Here is a 15,247-nt window from a genome sequence, read left to right as displayed (position 1 = left end):
TTTTAACTATGATAGCAGCCACTTCTAATAGAAAAATACTATCTAGGAAGAAGAAATGGAAAGAGACATATGGCTTCATCATGGATTCGAGTCCTGGAAGCTGTCTGGGGCTTCAATCTGTGGTGAGAATCCTGGGAGCATTTAATAGGTACCTGTTACAGGAGCTGTACTTGGTGCCGCTTTTCTGTGTCTGCACTATGAAGGCGGGTCAAAGCGGTAAGAACGCTATGCCAGATGAAAATAGCATAAATATTGGGACCACTGCAAGGTATGGTGCAAGAGGCGCTGGCGGCATTCTGAATCCAGCCTTGTTGGACCCCATCATCATTACCAGTAGATAACAGTCGATAGCAGTCGAAAGCTGTCGCTTTTTTCTGTTAGTGACGTGGGGGCCAGGCCAGTGCTCGAAGTGGCGGGTGCTCAAATTTTCAATAACGTTCAATCTCGGCGCTGGCTTGGACGTGCTGTGACGGCAGCGAAGTAGGAGGGGATCAATTAACATGAGACAGCACACAGCACAGCACGCAAGTGGGACATCCCAATAGACTCAGATAAGCTATCAGGAAGCATTGTCGATATTGGTAGGGACAAATTTTGTAGATGGCACTGTATCTACCCAACTCTGCTGAGTTCAGCTCGGGACCCCATCCAATATGATAGACTAATAAGAATTCCCATGCCACGCCGCGCCCAACCCAGGTTGTTGCCCAAGGTTCCTTGCCGGTTACCGAACCCGACCCTATGCGCCAAAATATGGGACGAGGACGCCCCTCCCGTAAGAACTTCATTCATCATTTTCGTGTGCATCATTTACATAGGATAAGCCGGATAGTGCTGTTTACCTAGAGGCTTGGGTTCTCATTTTGCGAGCTAACCAATCCCCGAGCATGCCATCCAGGCGCTGAAACATATTAGCGGGCGTACGCATTAGATATGTTCATAAACTCACATTGGTTATGTCTGCCAACTTGGCGTTCTCTTCTCTGAAGAGATTTCCGGTTATTGGGTGGTCGGGCCCAGCGGGGACCACTCCAGACTTGTCATATACTACTACGAGCAGATCTTTGATATCGGCGTCATCGTCAAAGAATGTTCTGAGGTGGGCATCGCTCCAGGTTGCAGTTGAAGTGGAGGTAGTAGAGCTCCCGGCGCCTTTCTTTTCGCGAGCATCATCTGCATCTATCAGCTCGGGTGACGGCGATGATACAGGCGAAGGCGGTTCTTCTTGACTTGAAGTGTCAACCATGAGTGCAGGAGGGTACGATTGTGAAGCTGTCACGGGAGACACCTGGACCGGAGACTCTGAAAGCCTTTCTTCTGCAGGATTGGATCGCTCGGTCGGAGGAGATCCGATATAACTATCTGGAAATGCACCAGGTATCGGCCGCTGGGTCTGCTTGCTTGCTCCCCGCATAGGCTCTTCCGCAGGAAATTCTTCGCTAGAAGAATCAAAGTCATCCAATTCCACGCGAGATTTAGCTTTCTTCGCTTTGACCGGCCGTGGTTCGGAAGTACTTGAACTGGCGGATCGGAGGATTTTGGATATTGTTCCCCCTGTCTTTTGCTCCTTAGCTGCCGCCAGAACAGGCGCCGTCCTTGTAGCTTCTGGGGAAGTATTACGCCCTCTGGTGGCTTCGGGGGACAGATTACGAGACTGCTGGTTCCGTGTGAGTTCAGGGGACGCATCCCGTGGCTGACTAAGTTCTTCGATCGAAGGCTCTGGCTGGACCAAACGCATAGATGGCGCCTGTGCCGAGTCAGCCGGTGGTGGTCTCTCAGGCGCAGGTGCCTGTTGAGGCTCCACAGCCTTCGTTTCTTTGGCTGCTGCAGGCTTTCGGCTAGGTGACATGTCGTTCCGCTGTTTTTGCAACTTGCTCGGCTGTCTCTCAGGAGTCTGCGCGACCACGGGTTCCTCGACTGGGGCAGTTTCGTCCGAGTCTTTACTGGGTGACGGGGAAGCTCTCGGGTTTTCGGTTGACCTTTTCCCAGCCATCAAATCATCGACTTCATCCTCAACTGAGGCTTTGGCCTTCTTTTCTTTCCGTTTGAAAAGACCGCTGAGCATTCCTGGTTTCTTGTCCTTCTCCTTCTTATCTTTCTTGTCCTTCTTATCCTTTGACTTATCCGAGAATTCCTTCTCCAATTTGTCAAGACTAGGACGTTGCTTGAGCTCTTTCGAATCGTTGGAAGTCCGAGTGGATGTGCTCGAATCGTCTCTCAGCAAATTGGGTGTGAGGGTTATTTTCCGGGTCTCCACCGAATCATCCTTGAAGAACGAATCTGTATTTCTCACAGTCCCATTCCGAGATTTACTCTCAACCTTGCCATCGAATATTTCGTCGCTTGTTCGGGTAGTATCAGAGCTGCCTTTGCCTGTCGGATCCCTACTCGCTTCTGGTTCCGCTGATTCGGACCTGACTTCTCGAATCTCGGCTCGGGGTTTCAGAGGCTCGACAGCCTTGATCTCATCCTCATCGGCAGCTTGGTCCTGTTGGTCTCCGTTTTGTTCTTGCTGTCCATTTTGTCCATAATAGTCGCCTTCGCCATCTTCCTCTTCTGTTGAGTAGTCAATATCCGATGCTTCGACGTAAGTTGGAGCTGTGAAGGTGACTGTCTTGGCATTTCGTCTTCGAATTGCCTTCTTGAGGGGATTTTTGGACTTGGCCTCTTGGTCACCCAGCATTGTGGAAGTGAGCTAAATATTGCGATTAGTCCAATATACTTGGCGAGACCAGAAAACATACGTCAATATTCCTGTGTTTATTCAATCGCGCTAGTCGCTCCGTCGGCGTCTCAATATGCTCTGCTGGCAGGTAACCTGGAGCTGCTCTTAGACTTTGAGAAGTTTTTGATTGGTTTAGTCACTAACCGATACTGCTGTCTTTGACTACCCTGACAAGCCACCAGTAGCTGTTGCTGTCGTCGAGGAGGACCATCGTGTCCCCCTTGGTAGCGTTTGCCTGGCCTTCAACAGTTGCAACGAATGTGTGCAGGGCATAGACGAATTCGAAATCGATATCCTCTAGTTCTTGTAAGCATTCACCACCCCAACCGGAATCAACAAATCTAGAGTCAGCAGAATAAGGAATGTCATAATCGTCATCTTCGTCCTCGGAGGTTTCATATGGTACGATGATGCCTTCGTCGTCGCATTTGGATCTCCAATCATCACTGGCCTGACTCTTTGGGTACTCTAGGGGAAGGCCTCCAACAGTGGGTTCAATCTCGTCGCTGAGCAATGCCAGATGGTCAGCAAGAAGCTCTTCCGAGAAGTGCTTCAGATCAAAGTCTTGGTCGTAAGAATCGATTTCCTTTGGTCCATAATTCGCTGGTAGGGGGGAGTTTTCAGCAGTATGTTCGTCGTAGTTCGATTCGCTTGCTGTGCCGTCCAGATACTCACCAAGAAGATGACGATGACGACGTATATTTGCCTGCATACCGTGAACCCCGTCCTTGTCGATAGGTTCAGGTGGAGGTCTTAGAGGAAAATGGTCCGGGGTCTCCACGAATGGAGACGAACTTTCGTAGCACGCTTGTGTACAGGTCGGAGAAGTCGCCGGAGTGGACTGGGAAAGAGAGATGCCTCGCTGAGGCCACAGTTGTGGAAGGGAATACCCACCATCATCGATTGACGGAGAGCTGGATATCTTGTCCATCATATCGTCGTCCATTCCGTCGTCGCCCTCCGCATCTGCCATGTCGGCATCTTCAGCTGTCGACCCTGACAACCCCCCATTTTGCGCAATGGCTAGATCATCCTGCTGGTGAAGATTGGAGCCCGTCAATTTGGATGCGACCCCTGCCGCCAGGTCGTCGTCATCGTACTGCTGGACCTCGCCCTTTGACCATTCCTTCGAAATCCTTGGACTTCTGTGATTTTCCTCCGCTGCCTCTATAGCCAATTCACGCAATGTCTCGGCCTGGTGTGGAGCTGGAGGTCCTGCGCCTAAGGGGGCTGGGTTGGTAGGTTGCCGTGTGTGGTCCTGAGCTGAGGGAGCACTTTGGTCCTGAAGATCAATCGAGTCTGTTCGAATCCATATTAGCCAGCGAGCTCTCCTTGAGACGTCCAGGCATAGAAAGCTTACCAGCTCGAATAATTTGTGGTCGCGTCATAATGTTTCCGGATCATGGGGTTCTTGAAATCCGAGGAGATGCCTTCGAGAGGTGGTGGTGTTGCGCAATTTTTGTCGATGTACAAATCCGCACTTGACCAAGCAGATTATCTCATTCAAGGAACCCTGCAGGGATGGCCGTCAATTGCTGATATGTAACGGAACGCTTGAAGGAGTGAAGGCAGCTTTATGCTGCGAGATTGGCTGAATCAAGCAGAGACCCAGGCGAGGGATGGAAGTGATTTCTGGCCGGCGAAAGACAGGTCGGTTTCGCAAAGAATCGACTATGGCCTGCGTAGTCGTGAGACGTCGTCTGGTATCGTATCGTATCGTATCGTATCGTATCGTATCGTATCGTATCTTTGCTGCACCAAAGGAGTGTAGGTATGGCGAGAAGGCGACAGCGACCGGAGAGTAAGCTGAACAGAACAGAGCAGAGCAGAGCAGAGTAGAACAGAACAGGACTGAAATGTTTCGAGGCCCAAGATCACCGATGGCATCGTGCACCTGAAACAAGTTGCTCTGAGAAGTTGGGACAGGGGGCTTGGACGGGACTATGCCGCTTTGGGCCGACGACAAAGCTAAATTTAAATTGGACCCCAATGCAACATCTCCAGGAGTCCAGGTCCAGCTGGGCCAGCTGGGCCAGCTTCAAAGGGGCGGGGAGTCGGGGTCCCTTGCAAATCTATGATCTGATAACTTCTTTATCTCCAGGAGAGGCAACCAAATACTGCAAGATGCTGGGAGTATGGGGAGACATCCCACGGAAGGACAGGGGGAAAAAACTTGGAGTTGCATCTGACAGTTCCAGGACTGCATATCCCATCTTTCATTCGGCCTCCTGCAGGTCAGACCGGACGAATGACATCCAGCCCCATGCCGGATACAGCAACGGCAAGTCACATCACATCACATCACATCACATTGCAGGCATCCAGAAGATCTTTGGGGAAGCCAGGCAGGGGTGGTTGGATCATGAACCACATAGATGGAACGGGGTGGTCTGCAAAAGCCCCTTTTCCTCAAATCTTTCCTTGTCAAACTTTGATGTGTTGGGATCAGTGCGGGGAATTAGATTGGAATACAAGTAAGAAATAAGAAATCTCCCGAGGCTAGGTCGTTGCCCAAGACTTGGTGGGATGATGCTATGATCAAACCCAAACCTCATATGCATTCCAGGCAGGCACGTTACTCCGTGTCTTCATTTAGAGGACTCATGAGAACCGCATCTCGGTGCTTGACTTAAATCAATGTCCTTTGACGATTATGCGGCATTGAACATGGAATATGTGCAATACTCTACCTTCTGCATCCTTCAAAAATGTTCTGCCTTTCTCTTCGACGCAATCATTTCCATCTGCTCTGCATCTCCCATTAAGGTATCCATCTTTTCAACCAATGCAACTGTAATCATAGTTTTCTCGGCCTTCTCCGCCACGTGGCCGTATTTCGTATTCTTCTTTGGCATGTTGAACAAGCTCATTTGGGTCTCGAGCTGCATTTCCTCCGACATCCAATCTACATTGCCAATCTGGCTTGCTCTTCCACTCGTACCGAAGGCGTAGACTGGGCGGTACATCTGTGCCAGCGTGGCATCATCGTAGTATTCGTCGTCGTCAAGTTCTGGCATGTTCGTGTCGCGCGAGGTAACCAAGGAGGACAAATCCAACCCTGCGAGATCTGCCTACTGAGCTTTAGCAGTGGGAACATTCAGATTGAAGATGATGTCTTACACCAGAATCGAGTAATCCAGGATTGCCATATCGCACAACAGATTCTTGCCAATATTTCTCGGCCTGCTCACTTTTTGTCTATGCAACACGCCATCAGCGCCAGAATCTGCAAGAGACTGACTTCGTGAATGCTTACCTGAAGCTCGGCCATGTGGAGGTATTTATAATGCTACAATTTTGGCCCTCCGACTCGCCCTCCCTGGACCCAGTAGCCATGAAGAGATCGGATGGTTTGGACTCAAGCAAGATTCGTATCTCCTTGACAAACCGGCTCGTCATTGAGAAGCTGGACATCGCGACAGAAGCCAATGTAACGATTCTTGAAAGCTAAATACCAAAGGCCAGCCTTGGTATTATCCCCTACTTCAGATCGTCAGACATCTTATCGAAATCGTAGGAGGGTTCAGAAGAACGATGTTGGGAGAGGGACTAGAGATATCGGTTTAATGTCGTTGATGCGAAGAAGAAAGCTTCTGACAAGGTACAAAAAGGCGCTTGGTATACGCCTTAAGCAAGATGAATTCACCTTGCCAGGACGAAAGTCATTTGTGACTCAAGCTTCTCAGTCTAACTCATTGAAAAGCATAAAAGCGAGCCCCAGTTCTCAAAACAACTCCAACTTTAACCACCTCTCGGAACAACAAGCGACAAATACGAAGATGCGGCCCCTTACGTTTCTCACCATCATCATCACAGCTCTCACCCACTCAGCAAGTGCTTCACCAACGCCTCTCCACTCTCGTGCCCAGCCATACTACTGTATTCCCAGCACACGCTTCACGCTGGGCTACCAGATTTGTACCTTTGCCAGTTTGATAGACCAGTCTTTCAATACCTATCTCTGGCTATTTGACTCGCAGTGCGGAATCGTGGGGTCCGCCTCTGATATATCTCCTTTTTCTCTTCCTGCCTCCTCGGGTCCCGGAAGCCATGTCTACAGCTTCAACTCCCGCCTTCGGTACGTCGCCGTGACGGATCTGAAAGATGGACGGAGCCCCGTTGTGATGAATTATGCTGGAAAGAGATGGGGTGGTAAGAATGAACAGTGCTGGAGGGATGATAACCAGGTGAGTTGCTGTTCTGCTGGTCAACTTTCTTGAGCACAAATTTCCAGGTTGCATTATTTATCTATCAGGGCCCTAGATAGGACAGTGCTAATAGAGTTTCTTTAGTGGTGGGTATGCAGCTTTGAGTTCAACTGCGAAGCGCCAAAGACTATGAGCATGGCATCGCTGCCAGGAGAAGATGGCGGAGGCACAGTCCAGATGGGCACACTGCCATTTGGTCATGGAGAGGAAGGAATTCTGGGTGTGATTTGAAAGGCCCAAAGAAAGGATAACGGTGTGATATATGCCCGATGTTCTGCGAGAAGTTTCTGGATCTGTCATTGCGTGACATTGGCTTTGTCGATGTGTTTATGTGAGCTGACACGGAGCTAATGGAACTCATGGGTTTCTGTGCTGCTGTAGTGTCCATGAGCCATCTGAAATCCACGTTCGTCTTCATCCAAGTACATCGACACATGCATAAGTTCAACTAATAGTTTTGACATAGTCTTCTACTCATGAGGATGTCCTTTCCCAGCAAAAGTGATCTACACCTTAGTGCAACATCGTGTCGCACCTTTAATTCACACTGTACTACCATGTCGCTATATGGATTCAAGTAACTTGACCACTAGTGCTGTCCTCAACACTCGCTTCCCAAATACAAGAAATCAACACTTTGTTCATCCGTTTTTCTTTGAAACGACATTCTCACAATCTCATCATGTCACCCACTTCAACGAATACTCCTCTACTAGCTGCCAGCAAAGAGGGCAAGAGTGTTTGGTCCAGCCCAACGCTTTCAAATCTCACAGACAGCCAGGTCACCCTCCTCACCGACTACTCTCGCCTTCCTCTTGACTCAGTCATTCCCCATATCCTCGCAATAGTATTTTACTCATTCTCGACCCAAAGCATCAGCTAAGGTCACTTATCTCAGCGAGAAAAAGCTTGGCCGATTCTTTCACGGCTATATATTGGTCAGCTCCGTTTCCTCGACCCTACCCTCTCGGAATCTCCGTCCTACCCCACCATTCTCGCTCATCTCAAGGATAGCCCAAATGCCATGTTACTCGATCTGAGTTGCAGTTTCGGTCAGGATCTCCCCAAATTTATTTACGTTGAGGCTCCTGCTTCTTCTCTGTATGGCGCTGAGTTGAGAAGCGAGTTCCTCGTCTTGGGCTTTGATTGTTTCCGGGACCGAGAGACCATTGGAACCACTGTCAGTGCAGGCATCGAAAATGACATGAGAATTTGACGGCTCTTGCTGATAATCCTGTTACTTCCTTACTGCGAATGTCTTCGAGCCTGACTCCCCGTTGAAGGATCTCGACGGTATGATGAGCATAGTCAACATTGGTCTGTTCCTGCACCAATTCGATTGGGACGGACAACGCAGGGCATGCAAGATGATTGTAGCGCTATCAAGGCCTGAAAAGGGAGTGCTCGTCCTTGTGCATCAGATTGGAAGTGTGGTGCAGAGCGATGTTGTGTTTCGGGGTGAGAAGGAAGTGACGAGACATAGCGAGGAGAGCTTTAAGAGACCTTGGGAGGAGGTTGGTAAGGGTACGAGAGGTGTATGGGAAATAAGAGTGGCGCTTAATGAGGGTCTAGGAGGTAATGTTGGAGAGGAGACGGGAGTGTGGGATGATGCTGATACGAGAAGACTGTGAGCCAAATGCTATGTCTGGAGTTCTTCGAGAGAAGCGTAAGAATTTTTTTTTGTAAATTCGAAATGCGTCTCGCTTACGTTTGTTTTTGTTTTGACACCCGGGACTTGCAGGCAAGCTCGCTCGCTAGTCGTGGAGCGCGCCGAACTTTTGGCGATAGGGCCAATCTCCTAGGCTGCAGTCTTCTCCTACAGGAAAGCGAATTAATGTGAGTACACTGCTCTTTATTTCATTTTTCCCGATGCGTCGCTTGTGCTGGAAAAAGAAAAATGATTCATTTACTCCTCTTCTTGGGATCTTCAACCTGGCTGATACTCAATTTACACTCAAAAGCGATCGCGTATATATGGGCCAAAAGACCTGGTATCCACCTCGGTACTTGCATCTCCAGCTTGTTAAGAAGACGAGATGGTTCACGTAAGCCTGGAAGTTGTTACCCGGAACGATGAGAGGCAACTGTCACATCAAAATGGGCAGTTCAAGCATCTGAGATACTCACTTCCTCTTAGGCTAGGCACTGAGTGATCATTTTTCTTTTCATTTGACTCTCTAAACATATTTGGAAACAAGGATTGCTATCATTGCTCTCATAGCAGTCCGTACACATTCTCAGAGATTCTTGGAACCCTCACTTTCCATTCATTGCCTAATGATCTTAACTTTTTCGCAGCGAGGTTCTCCTCCGTCATTTCGAAATGCTCACCAGGTGCTGGCATACACCGGCTGTCTGCCACAAGAATCTTGGAAATACGATTATCGTGTAGACCAACATCATGGCGTGCTCTGGCCCTTAAGCCTTCTTCGAATCGAGAAATTGATTCCCAGTGTGGTACGCGATGACCACTTGACGCTCTGAACGGAGAATGGTATTCATGGAAGATGATAAGCTTTTCCAAGCCAAGGAAATCTCTCAGCTGGAAACTCCATCTCGTCCAGTTCTTGTGGAAAAACCTTGATCTAGTACAACAATGAACTCCGTTGATACAGTAGGGTCCTTCTCCTGGGCGTATGGCCAGAGTCTTAATAAGATTGTCCCTCATGAGATTGAATAGCATGGCCTTGAACAAGAAGAATTGTAGCTCATAACAGCCGCTTCCGAGTAGTTGTTTGAAGCCTGTGCTAGTGCCATAATTGGGACAAGGAAAAACACCCCAGTTTCCACATCTCCATTCTCCAAAATACTTAACGGGACAGAAAACAATGGTATCATGGTCCGGGTATATATAGATTGGAGCCATGTATTCGTTGCGTGAGCGACCTTTATAACATCCAGGCTCGTCAAGGCGCTTGTAATACTTCATTGCTTCCTCCCGACTCAGTCGGCAGATCGACAGTGGCAAAGGGTTGGGAGTATTGGCGATGAGATAATACCTATCTGCCTTTGGATCTTCAGTTGAATGATATTCCCCCGGATCTCTGGCTTCCACCTTGCTTTTCTTCTCCAGGTGCGCGGTGAGTGTTCTGAAACGCAGCTGGATAAAGCAGTGCTGACTGGTGAAGACTCGGACAATTTCCTCGACAATCATGATTTTCAACTCATGAGCAAGGGCAGAGTAACAGCATTCATGCGTTTGAGCTCTCATGGTATGCAGGTGGAGGTTGGGACACGGGCGTGGTGTTCGCACAGCTGGTGCTGTTCGTGACGCGTGTATCTTTGTCGGTATTGGAAGAGGAATATTCGCTGCCACTGAATGAATGACAGGATCGTTCAGGAAGTTGGTCGATGTTGAAAGTGGCGCTGATGGATGATGACTACGTAATCTTTGATTACGAGCATGACGTCGCGTATGCCGGGGAGCGGGATATTGAGTGCTTGGATACATTTAGAGTCGAAGATAACAATGTGTAGCAATATCATCGATCTGGCTGGGAGCCGTGGACAATCGAGCGCAGAAGATATGCTCGTGAGAGATGTAAAGAATGCAAGATGCAAGACGCAGCGGAATCGAGTCCACAAAATACTTTCGCAGAGCCGGAAACGAAATTCCCTTGAATGAGAAGTAACACATGTGAAATGCGTCTGCCTCATTAAAAGTTAGGAAGTGGCGACGCGCTTAGCTCTGGTTGCCAGTCCGTTCACAGTAAACCTGTGAGATAGGCTCCCAAATTCTCGCAAGAGGTTATTAAACTATCAAGTATTGGGGATAGGAGCCGGCAAACACACGGTGATGAAATTCTCGCAATGGTCCGTCGGGATCCAAGACATGAAGTCGACTTTCTTTGAGTTTCCCCAAAAGAGATGCATCATATTTATCTGAGCGTACCATGCCCCACGAGGAAGGACACCGAACAAAAAATTGAGTGCCTTGCCCAGAGTACGCAACTCAAGGAACACAGACACTTTAACAAAATAGAGCCAAGGGATTCTTCTCGCCTACATCATACTTTTTCAAGGTCGCACTTTTGCCGGAGAGTTGCGTTCTTGTTTCTTGTTTAAGGTTCATTGCTCACCAGATTGTGTATGCTACGACTGAGCATCATTCTCAGCCTCTGATTAATGTACATGATATACCGCTCCTCCCGAGACCCGTCTTTAGCAGTTAAAGCAAGATGTAGAGCTCATTAGACCCAGCGACGTACAAAAAAACAAGCCTACCCATCAAAGACATCGAGCAAGAGCAAAGGCAAAACAAACAAAAGGAAATCATCAATGTTCTCATCAGCCTCGCAGCTCGGCCCCATCTTTGTTTCCTTTGGTGCCAAGGCCTCAAGTCGGACTCATTCTAAGTTTAACATGCCAGCGCCAGAGCAAGAAAAGCAGCGAAAACAATATGACAAAAGAAAGATGACGCCCAATTTTGGAGAGTGCTGTAGACCTGTATGATTTTATGCCGCAATGCCCGAGAACACCAACGAAGGAAATGGGAAGAAAAGCCAGTGAAGACGTGAAATATACAGGGTATCGAGGGTGTATCAAAGACGATTCATGAAAGTATGAAAGAGAGTATTGCAAGCTGCTGCGAATGATCGTGATGAGAGAATTGGGTGTGGCAGAATCTATTGAGCTGCGGTCCACATCTCTTGCCCCATTCTTGGCTTGACATCATACGCATCGGGCTCGGTGCTCTGTGGTCTTCGCATGTTGGAATTTTGATAGTAGAGCGACTGGCCATAATCTGGATCCGGGTAGACATAGCCGTTGCTCTGAGAAGGAGATGGCATGCTACCTTGCGATGGTGATTGCCAACCTACGCTGCTCATGTGAGGACTACCGATGGCGCTGCCAGATTGACGGTCCGAGTTTGTAGGAGGTTCCAGAATCGAGGGTGGTCCATATGCGGATGGATGAGATGTTGGTCTCATGCCGTTGGAGTAAGGAGCTGTGGTTGGAGGTTGTTGACCTTGCATGTGGTAATCTCCACGGACATGGCCAGGCAGGTGACTGTTGTTGATGTACTGGTATTCTCCAGGGTGTCGCTGCATACCATTCATGGGGGCAAGGTCTGAATGAGGCGATGCTGTGAGATGCCTCTGTCCTGGAGATGGTGTTGACATGGGAGATCCATTGTTTGAGTACTGCTCTCCATCCGAGCGCTGACGGCCTCCTCTGCTGCTTCCAGCTCGTGTAGCAAGAGCTGCTGCCGTAGCTGCTGCTGCCTCCTCAACAGTTCCGGTATGGTGATTTTGGTGGCGAGTCAAAGTTGTTCGTCGAGTGAAAGTCTTCTGGCAATCTGCGTAAGGACATTTATAAGGTCGTTTGCCTGAATGGATTCTGCGATGTCTTGCGAGAGAACTCGAGTCGCTGAAAGGCTGCGAAATGTTAGTGTGGTACACACAGAGGGACAAGAATGCTTACCTTTCCGCATCTCTCGCACATGTGAGGCTTCTCTCCGGTATGGACTCTCATATGTACAGTCAAAGCGGACCGCTGAATGAACTGCTTGCCACAGTTTGGATGTTCACAGACATGTGGTCGAACGCCACTATGTATACGTTCTGAGAGAAGTCAGACCTGATAATCTAGGGTGGTACTGAGAGGCTTACCGTGTCGTGCGAGATCACTTCGTCTTGCAAACCCCTTGCCACATGAGCTGCATGGGAACGCCTTCTGGACAGCACCATCTACAGCCTGTCTTGGTCTGGTATTCTCCTGTTGCATCATGCCGTTATCAAATCCATTGTCTGATCGGTAAGGTTGCTGTAGCATTGGAAGTGGATTTTGCATGGCTGTTGGGGAGGGGTAGCGCATTGCATTGGGACCACCATTCATTCCATTAAGCTGACCATATCTTGGAGCAGAGTAACGTGAATGTTCGGAGTCATGGGGCGAGTTACCGCGTTCTGATCCTGTGTCAGACATAGGCATGCTGTTGGCTTGAGAGATGGACTGTAGGAGGTGCAGGTCTTGTGCGGCTCCGTTTGCTGCTGCGGCGGCCGCAACTGCTTTGGGGCCGCCTTTGGCGTTGACTATCTGCTTGATGTCCATGATTGAGTTGGAATAGTTCTGAAAGATTGCAAAGAGGACGCGGTGTGGGTGGAAGGTTATAAGAAATTGGGGACGCTCGGATCAGGGGTTCATCCAACTTGTTAGATCAGGTTCGGAAAATCTGGCGCTGTGTCTTGAACGTAATGCTATGTCTCGGGGACGAGATTTCGGAAGGATATCCGCAAGTGATTTAGCTGGACTCTACTCGCCAGATTTGATGTGATCAAACACAGCTCGACAAGGAGACGGCCGACGCGAAGTAGATAACGTGACGGAGAATGTCGTCGCGGCGCGATTTCAGATGAGTCTTCGCCGACTGAGAGTGGTTCAACGAGGCGCACGATGAATCTAGAAGCAAGTGAGGTCAGTCATGTACAATAACTACTTGAACACAAATCCGAGAAGAGGTTTGTTGTTGCTGGCCGCATTCACACCGCCAATTCATGGGTGGATAGGAAAAGCAAAATGTCAGGAAGAGTGGAGAGAATGCGTGTGTAAACATGCATCAACCCGAGCGTGCTCACCTTGTGCAAGATGACAGAGCCAGGCCAAATGGGCGTTAGGCCGAAATTTCGCAGCTTCAAGATATCCGCCAATGCGGATGCTGGGTGCGTGGGGCGCGGGAATGTCAGAACGCACGGGCACTGAGCTGCCGGTTAAGATTGGCTGGGCGTTGATTTATTTGCCTGGCCTGAACAAATCCTGAAACTCTGGCTGCTCGTTGGTACGGAGGTACCTTTGTTGCTCGGTGGTAGTGGTTTTCGAGTCTCAAGTCGAAGTTTTACGACGCACCAAAATAGTGTAGTGGAAAAGGCGATCCCTGCTTCCGACAAATTATGGGACGGACGATGGGGCAGCGAGATAGCTGGCCTTGAGCTGTGTAACTGTTGGCTCTCTTCGTGGCCTGTGTCTTTCTTTCAAGCGCAGGACTGGCACGGTATGCTGCAGTGTCTTGAGGCACGCACCAGAAGTTCGGCCGTATATGTGAGCTGTCGAACGGCAGAAAGCCCACAGGTATCCAGAGCAGAACAAAGGTTCGATAAGTCCGTCTCGCTAGACGTGTGCTGAACAGTCCACACCGTCTGCTGCTTCGTCTTATGCTCGATGCTCTAGTTCAGCTGGTTGCGCCGACAAGACCAGGCTTAATGTTGATTCGTTATGAAATCGCGTACTGCGTCAGGTTGCAGTTGCCAGTAGCCTGCCTAACAGATCCTTTGTTCCGTATTGAGCTTTAGAGGCAAGTATTGATGTCTAGGTCGTGATAGAGACCGTGAGGGCGTCGAGCGCAGCCGTGGAAGCAGTTGACGGCGAGGGGAGAGATGAAAGGCGGAAACGCTAGTTCGAGTTAGCTATCTTCGAAGAGAAATACATTCTCCGAGGTGGTGGAAGTGGAACTTGCAGCAGATGGCAGAGATTATTAGAAAGCAGGTCCAACTTGACGTTGGAAACGACGTTGAAGTTTGGGGTGAGGTGACACGAAGGATGGGATGCCTCGGAGCAGTGCTGCAGGTGCAAGGGAGCGCTGGCGGTATGGGCAGGTTTCGAGGAAACGCAGAGGGCTCGGGCTTCGAAGGGAGGATTGAATGCTGGTCAACAGAATCGTGGAGAAGAGAAGAGTTTGTGTCTGAGCTTCACTTTTTAGCTTGTCTTTTCAAAACGGTGTTGTGTTGTGCTGTGCAGTGCAGTGCAGTGTAGTGTAGTGCCGGGAGGTATTCGAAGAAAGTAGGTAAGGTAGGTGGTAGATTTTGTGTCCGGCAGATGGAGCGCAAGAACGAATATTAAGAAGGAAGGTTTGGGTGGCTCAACGTTTTGGTGGCCGCGCTGCTGCAGGCAGGGTGAAGGTGACCTTTGACCTTCGCAGAGAGCGGGCGTGCTTGCTTCTGTAGTAGTCGTCGGTTGCTGGACCCAAGTGCCACCCTGGTCAGCTTAAGTTTCCTTAAGTTCCTCCTGCTTGCAGGGGGCCGCCAGGGAGTCGACAGGGGCTGGGGAGCAGCAGCCTGCTAGCTAGTGGCTCTGGCTCTGGCTCTGGCTCTGGCTCTCTGCTGGGCGTGGGGATTATTAGGGCAAGTGGGTGCGGTGCGGTAGGGAGCTGTGCACTAATGCTGGGAGGGCGGACAAGGTGCGTTGCGGTGCTGCGCTGTGCTGTGCGGTGCTGTGCGGTGCGGTGCGGCGACGGGAGGTGAGCCCTGACTCCCTGAGGTGGTCAGGCAAGGGTAGGGTACTCAGAATGAGGTAGTGGATGGAGTGGGAGTGGGAGTGG

The 15,247-nt window shown here is 49.7% G+C and overlaps 7 protein-coding genes across 7 annotated transcripts; 3 read left to right on the top strand and 4 right to left on the bottom strand.

The window, feature by feature from the left end:
* Positions 1-18: 18 nt before the first annotated feature.
* ONS95_009286 (uncharacterized protein) lies at positions 19-4,473 on the bottom strand. Its single transcript, XM_058502866.1, has 6 exons — positions 4,086-4,473; positions 3,620-4,024; positions 2,870-3,022; positions 2,745-2,818; positions 950-2,695; positions 19-901 (listed from the first exon to the last, which is right to left on the bottom strand). The coding sequence occupies exons 1-6, from the start codon at positions 4,111-4,113 to the stop codon at positions 839-841; spliced, it is 2,469 nt and encodes an 822-aa protein (XP_058361797.1). The 5' UTR covers positions 4,114-4,473; the 3' UTR covers positions 19-838.
* A 241-nt stretch (positions 4,474-4,714) lies between these two features.
* On the top strand, positions 4,715-5,203 carry ONS95_009285 (uncharacterized protein; the record flags this gene model as incomplete). The annotated part of the gene is made up of 1 exon (XM_058502865.1): positions 4,715-5,203. One exon carries the CDS (start codon positions 4,715-4,717, stop codon positions 5,201-5,203), a length of 489 nt encoding a protein of 162 aa, XP_058361796.1.
* A 149-nt stretch (positions 5,204-5,352) lies between these two features.
* Positions 5,353-7,412, top strand: ONS95_009283 (uncharacterized protein). The gene is made up of 3 exons (XM_058502863.1): positions 5,353-5,758; positions 5,814-6,912; positions 7,018-7,412. Exons 2-3 carry the CDS (start codon positions 6,292-6,294, stop codon positions 7,162-7,164), a joined length of 768 nt encoding a protein of 255 aa, XP_058361794.1. The 5' UTR covers positions 5,353-5,758; positions 5,814-6,291; the 3' UTR covers positions 7,165-7,412.
* Positions 5,428-5,742, bottom strand: ONS95_009284 (uncharacterized protein; the record flags this gene model as incomplete). Its single annotated transcript, XM_058502864.1, has 1 exon — positions 5,428-5,742. One exon carries the CDS (start codon positions 5,740-5,742, stop codon positions 5,428-5,430), a length of 315 nt encoding a protein of 104 aa, XP_058361795.1.
* A 203-nt stretch (positions 7,413-7,615) lies between the features above and the next one.
* ONS95_009282 (uncharacterized protein) lies at positions 7,616-8,564 on the top strand (the record flags this gene model as incomplete). The annotated part of the gene is made up of 3 exons (XM_058502862.1): positions 7,616-7,780; positions 7,832-8,113; positions 8,217-8,564. The coding sequence occupies 3 exons, from the start codon at positions 7,616-7,618 to the stop codon at positions 8,562-8,564; spliced, it is 795 nt and encodes a 264-aa protein (XP_058361793.1).
* Positions 8,565-9,079: 515 nt separating this feature from the next.
* ONS95_009281 (uncharacterized protein) lies at positions 9,080-10,545 on the bottom strand. Its single transcript, XM_058502861.1, has one exon. It carries the CDS (start codon positions 10,382-10,384, stop codon positions 9,149-9,151), a length of 1,236 nt encoding a protein of 411 aa, XP_058361792.1. The 5' UTR covers positions 10,385-10,545; the 3' UTR covers positions 9,080-9,148.
* A 261-nt stretch (positions 10,546-10,806) lies between these two features.
* Positions 10,807-13,492, bottom strand: ONS95_009280 (uncharacterized protein). The gene is made up of 3 exons (XM_058502860.1): positions 12,546-13,492; positions 12,358-12,497; positions 10,807-12,311 (listed from the first exon to the last, which is right to left on the bottom strand). Exons 1-3 carry the CDS (start codon positions 12,985-12,987, stop codon positions 11,559-11,561), a joined length of 1,335 nt encoding a protein of 444 aa, XP_058361791.1. The 5' UTR covers positions 12,988-13,492; the 3' UTR covers positions 10,807-11,558.
* Positions 13,493-15,247: the final 1,755 nt, after the last annotated feature.

This window comes from Cadophora gregata (genome assembly GCF_030347475.1).
Source record: "Cadophora gregata isolate MNR1 chromosome Unknown scaffold_3, whole genome shotgun sequence".
Classification (NCBI taxonomy): Eukaryota; Fungi; Ascomycota; class Leotiomycetes; order Helotiales; family Ploettnerulaceae; genus Cadophora; species Cadophora gregata.
This window is presented reverse-complemented; position numbering and strand designations above follow the sequence as displayed.

Bases quoted from the DNA above. Each gene is read 5' to 3' on its own strand.
- ONS95_009286 (XM_058502866.1), bottom strand. From the start codon at position 4,113: ATGACGCGACCACAAATTATTCGAGCTG. The intron at 2,696-2,744 runs GTATGTTTTCTG...CGCAATATTTAG, and splicing joins ATAAACACAGGAATATTGAC to CTCACTTCCACAATGCTGGG. The intron at 902-949 runs GTGAGTTTATGA...AATATGTTTCAG, and splicing joins AGTTGGCAGACATAACCAAT to CGCCTGGATGGCATGCTCGG.
- ONS95_009283 (XM_058502863.1), top strand. From the start codon at position 6,292: ATGTCGTTGATGCGAAGAAGAAAGCTTCTGACAAGGTACAAAAAGGCG. The intron at 6,913-7,017 runs GTGAGTTGCTGT...GAGTTTCTTTAG, and splicing joins GCTGGAGGGATGATAACCAG to TGGTGGGTATGCAGCTTTGA.
- ONS95_009281 (XM_058502861.1), bottom strand. From the start codon at position 10,384: ATGTATCCAAGCACTCAATATCCCGCTCCCCGGCATACGCGACGTCAT.
- ONS95_009280 (XM_058502860.1), bottom strand. From the start codon at position 12,987: ATGGACATCAAGCAGATAGTCAACGCCAAAGGCGGCCCCAAAGCAGTT. The intron at 12,498-12,545 runs GTAAGCCTCTCA...GACTTCTCTCAG, and splicing joins AAGTGATCTCGCACGACACG to AACGTATACATAGTGGCGTT. The intron at 12,312-12,357 runs GTAAGCATTCTT...AACATTTCGCAG, and splicing joins TGTGCGAGAGATGCGGAAAG to CCTTTCAGCGACTCGAGTTC.